Genomic DNA, 7,265 nt, shown 5'->3' with positions numbered 1-7,265 from the left:
AGAGATGAGACCCAAGGAAATGGTAGCACCTCTGGAATCTGCTGGTCTGGCTGCTTCCTCATTCTTCATAATAAGATCAGCTACGTTTTTCATTTGAATTTAGGAGAGTGTTGAGTTAGGGAAGGGCCATGGCTCAAATGTAGAGCACCAGTCTTTCATGCAGAGTGTTCCAGGTTCAATCCCCTGAATCTCCAGTGAAAAGGATCCGGTAGCAGGTGATGAGAAAGACCTCTGAGATGCCTGAGAGCTACTGCCATTCAAAGTAGACAAGACTAGCCTTGCTAGATCAAAGCTCAGACCCAGTAAAAAGCAGCTTCGTGGGTTCATACGTTGTTCTTGATTTATGTCCTCACCTGTCTGCCTTAGGCAAATAACTGTCTCTTCATCTCAGTTGTTCATCGTCCACATAATAGGAATAATCAGAACTGACCTCCCTTCTAGATAAGATATGGGAAAAGCTGTTATAAATATGACTGGGATTGGGGAATGTATTGTGATAGAAATATTGCCTAATTATACTCTCCCTTCGAACCTTCAGGTAAAACTGCTAAGTGAAGAAGGAAGAAGCACGATGGAGAACCAGAGCGTGTCTGAATTCATCCTGATGGGATTTTCTGTTGGACGTCAAGCAGAGATCCTTCTTGCGTGCCTCTTTCTGGCTATGTACGTTATATCCATGGCAGGGAATATGACTGTCCTCTCAATTGTATTGACGGACAGTCGGCTCCACAGCCCCATGTACTTTTTTCTCAGCAACGTCTCTGTGCTAGACATCCTCTTCACTTCTGTTATTAGCCCTCAGCTACTGTGGAATCTTTTTTCTAATGACAAATCCATCTCTTTTTCTGGCTGCATGGCCCAATCCTATTTCTACTTCTTCCTGGGCACAGTGGAGTTCCTCCTCTTCACCTCCATGTCCTATGATCGCTATGCTGCCATCTGCAAGCCTCTTCAGTACCATGCCATCATCAATGGCCGGGTGTGCATTCAGATGTTGCTGGGTAGCTGGTTGGGAGGGTTCCTCTCTGTCCTTTGTCCCACCATCATGATCACCAGGTTATCGTACTGTAGGTCCAATGTCATCAACCATTTCTTTTGTGACAGTGGTCCACTATTGGACCTATCCTGCTCAGACACACATTTCATAGAACTGATGGACTTTTTGCTCTCCTCTCTTGTTGTTCTTTGCTCACTGGTCTTGACGCTGGTTTCCTATACATATATCATCTCAGCAATATTGCGCATCTCTACCACCACTGGCCGGTCAAAAGCCTTCAACACCTGCGCTTCTCATCTGACCATCATCTCCATCTCCTGTGGCATCACCATCTTCATCTATATCACACCATCCCAGAAGGAGACACTAGAAGTACACAAGGTACCTGCTGTTCTTACCACCATTGTCTGCCCCTTCCTGAATCCTTTCATCTTCACATTGAAAAATGACAATATAAAGCAGGCAATAAGGGAAGCATTAAGGAGGAACATACAACTGATCACTCAAAAAACCATGAGTTTCTAGAGAAAGAAGGACCAATTTTAATAAAAAGGGGGCAATGCAGAAGAGTGAGAACATGCAATAAAACAAGTGGAAGGTATCATCTTACTCTGTGTTCCTTTACTTTGATCTCTTCAGTTTGAGAACAACTTCTAGGACATTACTTCTTCTACCCTTCTCATGTCTTTCTGTATGTGTCTCCTAAGAAGTAAATATCATTGTGTTCGATGGCTCTTACCCTTTAAAAAATGCTTAGGAGTGCAGCCTTGAGTACGTGACTGTCCTCTAAAGACCTCAGAGCAGCATTTGAAATCACAATCATCGTGTATGGTAGAAAAATCAAAGGGTAGAAAATTGCCATGCAGGACAAGAAAAGATAACAATGGACAAGTCTGTCTAATTTACTTTGGCCATAATTGATGGACATTTTTCATCACAATCTCCTGAATCATGCATTCCAAGCTATTCCTGTTCACCAGTATCTCTATGGTATCTGATCTCTTCAGAATTGAGCAAACAGTGCAAATTAAGGGCTTAGGGCTTTCCGTGATGTTTGAGGTTTTCTTTGTTAGTTTTGTGTGATATTTCTTTGACTCTTGTAGGACTTGATACTGTTTAATGCAGGGGTGTCGAACTCATTTGTTATGGGGGCCGGATCTGACATAAATGAGACCTTGTTGGGCCGGGCCATGTGTATCATAAAATGTAATGCCAGGTAGCAGAGATATAAACTTTATAAAGAACACAAACACAAAAGGCTTTTTTTACTTAAAATAAAAACATGCTTAAACCATTAGCACTCTTGCAATATTTTGTTTATTTAACAGTGTCTGATAACTGACCATCATCTCTTGCTCAGAATTATTGCGTCAGAATGTCTGTGCCGTTGCAATCTTGAGTATGCTGTTCAGGTGTGTGTCTATAAGCTCCAAACCTACTATGACGCAGCAGCAAAACTGGAAGAAGAAGCAGAAGACAGCCAGTTCCACTGCGGGCCTGATAAAAGCCCTTTGGGGGCCTGATCTGTCCCCTGGGCCACATGTTTGACACCCCTGGTTTAATGGGTACCTAAGAGTTTCCTTTTTGTAAAGACACCTGGAGCCCATTTGGGGAAATGTTGCAGGTTCATAAATGGATACCTACAATGATAAATAAACAAGATATGAACAGTAGCGATGTATAATATCTGACAATGTGGCTGAAATATACTGGGTTCAGACGTGTTGAGTGATCAGCTCATAGTTTATTAGTGGTTTCAGCTCAAACTAAAGACAACTCTAGCAGGGCCAGAGCCCTGCTTATAAGCCTGTAAAACGGCACACCCATCACACACCCACTCCCAACAATAGGCTATTTGCTCATGGGTGATAGGTCCATCCCAGGATCCTAGCAGTCCATTGTTCTGTGTCCCCAAGATGGGGCTGACGAGATTAGTCTCAGTACAGAGCAGTGGCAATAAAATGTATTTTTGTAGGAGGGGTGGAACATAAATATGGAGGAAAATGGAAATATGAATTGCTAACTTTCTTGTATGTCCCAGTATGATGACTCCAGCAAGGCAAGTGAGAAGCAGAAGTGGTTTGCCATTGTCTTCCTCTGCAGAGTCTTCCTTGGTGGTGTCCCTTCCAAGTATTGACCCTACTTAGCTTCTGAGATCTGACAAGATTGAGCCATGTCATGTTGACTTCCCTCCACTAACTTTCTTCCTGAACATAATTTGACCGCTTTAGTGATTTAAGGTGTATAATGTAGAACGAGATGAGCATATAACATTGTAGTATTTATCAAATTTAGTCTGAATGTCATAGTTTAAAAAAAAACAAAATTAGACGCCAAATATGATGGGGGAAATAATAGAAATCAAAAATAAAACACACACATTTTGTACTAAACAAAATCAAGTGTATTATTTGGATGGAACTGCCACATACAGTAAATATAGGACCGGCAGTCTCTTTGGTTATTAAGTTAAACTTTAGAACATTGAAAGTTCTGAACTCTTCAATTGTATATTAACATCATAAGTTACCTTATGAAAACATGAACGAAGAAAGACTTGGTATAAATAAAGAAATTAACAAAGTAAAATAAATGAAATCATGCACATTATAGCGTATTAATTCTGGGCAAAATGTGTTCTATGTGTACAAAAAAATCCAAATACTTGAATGTGCGTATGTTGTATATGTCTACAAATAAATACAGGAATTATCATTATCTGATGCTGTAGTTTAGCTTTCATAAAAAGTTTCATACATTTTGAGTGAGTCAAATGTTGGCTGAAAAGACATTTCATTTAAAAAAAGAAAAGAAATTAAAGTAAAGAAAAGAAAATATTCCATAAGAGGTTCCCCCACCCAGTTCTCCAAAAACTTTACATTGGAAAAATGGGAGTCTTCAGAATAACATTAAAGAACGGGAGAGAGCATCTATCTATGTGACTAACAGGCAAAAGTCCTGCGTCTTTCTGTCAATCACCAGTTCCCTGCATGCCTGTTTGGTGTATATGCAGAGCATCTAACAGCCAATCAGGATGTATGGAATTCTGGAGGAGTCAGAAGGGGGTGGGCGGAGGAGAAAGTTTGTAAAACTGCCAGTTTGAGTCAGATAAGGTTTGTGCCTCCAGAGGGATAATTGGAGGAGGTAGGATCCTCTCAGGAGACTACATAGGTCACATGAACACTTAAAGCTGTCTTATAGTGAATCATACTATTGTTCCATCAAGGTCAGTATTGTCTACTCAGACTGGCTCTCCAAGATGGAGTCTTTCACATTACCTACACCTTGATCCTTACTGGAGATACCCATTGGCAAAATAATTAACACAGCAATGGTGCCCAACCTGATTAAAGAGTAGAGAAAAGGTTTGTTTAGGAATTAACATACTTGATCAGAAAGAGGAGAGACAGAGTCCCTAACTACACCTCTAGTTGAAAACAGAGGGTAAGACTGAGTGTGGCACTTCCGAGGAGGGGGAAATTGTCCTAAGAGTAGCTATCTGGAGACAGACAAGGAATGGCACTTAACAGGAGAGAAGGTACTGGCCTCACTATTCTGTCTAATTTTTTTTCTTGCAGCCCCCTGCAGGGTCTTCTTTTCTTCTTTCTATACCAGACATCGCCTTTTCCAACAATGCCAGGGGTCAAACCTGGGACCTTCTGCATGCCAAGCAGATGCTCTAATTCTGAGCCATGGCCCCTCCCTAAATAGAGGCCAGGTCTGTATTTTAGGGGAAGTAGGCTAATTGAGTGAACGCTTTAGGAAGAGACTGTAATTTTCTCAAAACCTAGCTTTTGAGGAAAGCTGGGCAAAGATATCGACTTTCTAAGAGGTGCTCACATGCACACTGCGGGGTCTCCTAAAATGATAGAACAGCCAAAAAACTTTGCTTCTTACTTGAGAGACATCAAAGAATCAAACTTCATTGCCTTGAATCATTGGAAGACTTTCCTCTGTTCATCATATTTCTTATCCCATCCTTCCTCCAAGGAGCCCTGGGCAACCAACATACATGAGATGGACAGTTGGCAACCAACATACATAGTTCTCCCCTCCAGCAGTCTTGTGAGGACTGATGGGTTGTGACAGACTGGGGGGCCAAGGTCACCCAGGGCTCTCCATTCCTAGTCCAACCACTGCACCATGCCAACTGTCCATCTCCTCTTCATTTCAGTTCCTTCATCCTCACCACATAAATTGTTCTCCATCTACTTCCATGGAGATGAGCTCCATACGTGCAGAGCTCCTTCATCCATTGAAGTGAATGGGAAGCCTTCTGGGACAAAAGTACCCCAGCGTGCACATGAAAGAATTTAGTGCACTCTGGTTGAATTACTCATATATAGATTTTTGAATCCTGTAGCAGAGTAAAAAGTAAACCAACATTTTCCAAGTGATTAATTTTCTTGGTCATCTGACAAAGTGTGCTTTGACTTGGGAGGGGGGAATGTTGGTGTTTACAGTGCTCCAGAACTCAATTTTTTGTTCTGTTACTACAGAAGAAGAAGGAGAAGAGAAGAGATTGGATTTATACCCTGCCCTTCACTACCCAAAGGTGTCTCAGAGCAGCTTACCAACTCCTTTCCCTTCCCCTCCCCACAACAGACACCCTGTGAGAGCTCTTGACAGAAATGGCTATTTTTTCAAGAACAGCTCTTATCAGAACTACGGCTTGGCCAAGGTCATCCAGCCTGGTGCAAGTGGAGGAGTGGGGAATCAAACACGGTTCTCCGAGATTAGACTCCGCACACTTAACCACTACACCAAACTGGCCTGAAAGTATATAGGTTTTGCCTCCCTAGTTACGGCTATGCAGAATGCTTCTGCTACATTTAATTTGAATTTTTGTTTTAAGCAGTAGACTTTTAAATCTGATAGATGTTAAAACAGACAAAAAACAGAGACAATGAAGAAACTATCCTAAACATTAAGACTACAAAAAGGAGCACATCAGTTGGAAAATAAATGTCGTTAAATTCGATGGGGTTGCCCACCTTCTTAGTAAAGATGGTTAGGAGTGGGTTCTAAGAAAGCAATCCTAAGTAGTTCTACTCTGAATCTTACTAAGTCCTGTTCAATGAGGCCTACTCCTAGGAAAGTATTCTTAGGATTGCACTGTTTATGTCCAATGTTATGTCCCTCTAAGCTGTGGAGTCTTGTGAGCAAAAATCCTACTTTGTGAGCTATGGGCATTAAAGTTGTGAGTGAGCCATTAGGTTGCTTCATAAATCAGTTTGCTTCGAGGCCATCCTTCCTGAGCAAATATCTGTGAGCCAGAGGCTAAAAAACTGTGAGCTAACTCACACCAACTCAGCTTAGAGGGAACACTGTTTATCTCATAAATGCCAAGTCTGAGAACATCTCTCTCTCTCTCTCTCTCTCTCTCTCTCTCTCTCTCTCTCTCTCTCCACCCTTTTGGATTTTGCTCTTAGTTTTAAGGCATTATAACAGATTTTAGATTCAATTGATTTTTTTTGTGTGAATGGTGTTGTTTGATTGCTTAAGATCAGTTTGTCATTTTATTGCTTAAATATATGAAACAACTAGTTTTCACAGTTCTCATAAACCAGTTTGAGAACATAACACTATATTTTAATCGGTCAATACCAAATACATACATTTGACACTATTCCCTAATTTCTATGCTAATAAGTCATACTCATGTGGGCAAACATTTCTAAATTGCTTCCCTTGAGAAGATCATTGGAATCATCTTGTAAAAGCAGAGCTACTGAATTAGAAAGACAACAACTAAAAGAATCTATTATATCATGGGAAATCAACCATAAATGTTTCTTCTTGTTGGAGAACTTGAGAACATTGGATTATGTTGTCAGAGATTATCAAACCCTGGGTTTGTAGCATCTGCTCCCATTCCCTGTTCTTTCATTTGCCCTTTAAATTCTGGGCAGATATGTACATCTATTTTATCTTTCCTTGCTCTCATTCACTTCACTATTTGGCATCAACTTCCTGCCTGCACTGTTTCATTAAGACCTCTTCCAAATGTGGAACATGTTGGGCAGTTGTTATTTAAGAGGAGACTCATGTGGTTCCCAATGAAGGGCATACAAGAAAAATGAAGACTGGGGTCATCTGGTCAGAACCTTTTCACAGGACACCTCTTTCCCACTCAATGCATGCTGCCTTGGCTGATAATACTCGTGCTCTAACAAGGGACTAGTTGGTCTTGATCTTCACGTGTTACTAGCCGGACAATATCTGGGATGGGATAATGACTTTGTCAGTGGAAGGTGTTGGCCCCCAG

The 7,265-nt window shown here is 41.2% G+C and overlaps 1 protein-coding gene across 1 annotated transcript; it reads left to right on the top strand.

The window, feature by feature from the left end:
• The first annotated feature begins 571 nt into the window (after positions 1–571).
• On the top strand, positions 572–1,522 carry LOC107113444 (olfactory receptor 6J1-like). Its single transcript, XM_015414774.1, has one exon. It carries the CDS (start codon positions 572–574, stop codon positions 1,520–1,522), a length of 951 nt encoding a protein of 316 aa, XP_015270260.1.
• The last annotated feature ends 5,743 nt before the right edge of the window (positions 1,523–7,265 follow it).

The sequence above is a fragment of the Gekko japonicus genome, unplaced genomic scaffold (genome assembly GCF_001447785.1).
Source record: "Gekko japonicus isolate JY-2015 unplaced genomic scaffold, Gekko_japonicus_V1.1 scaffold1635, whole genome shotgun sequence".
In the NCBI taxonomy this organism is placed as follows: Eukaryota; Metazoa; Chordata; class Lepidosauria; order Squamata; family Gekkonidae; genus Gekko; species Gekko japonicus.
Note: the sequence above shows the minus strand (reverse complement) of the source record. Positions and strands in the feature narration are given on the sequence as shown.

Bases quoted from the DNA above. Each gene is read 5' to 3' on its own strand.
- LOC107113444 (XM_015414774.1), top strand. From the start codon at position 572: ATGGAGAACCAGAGCGTGTCTGAATTCATCCTGATGGGATTTTCTGTT.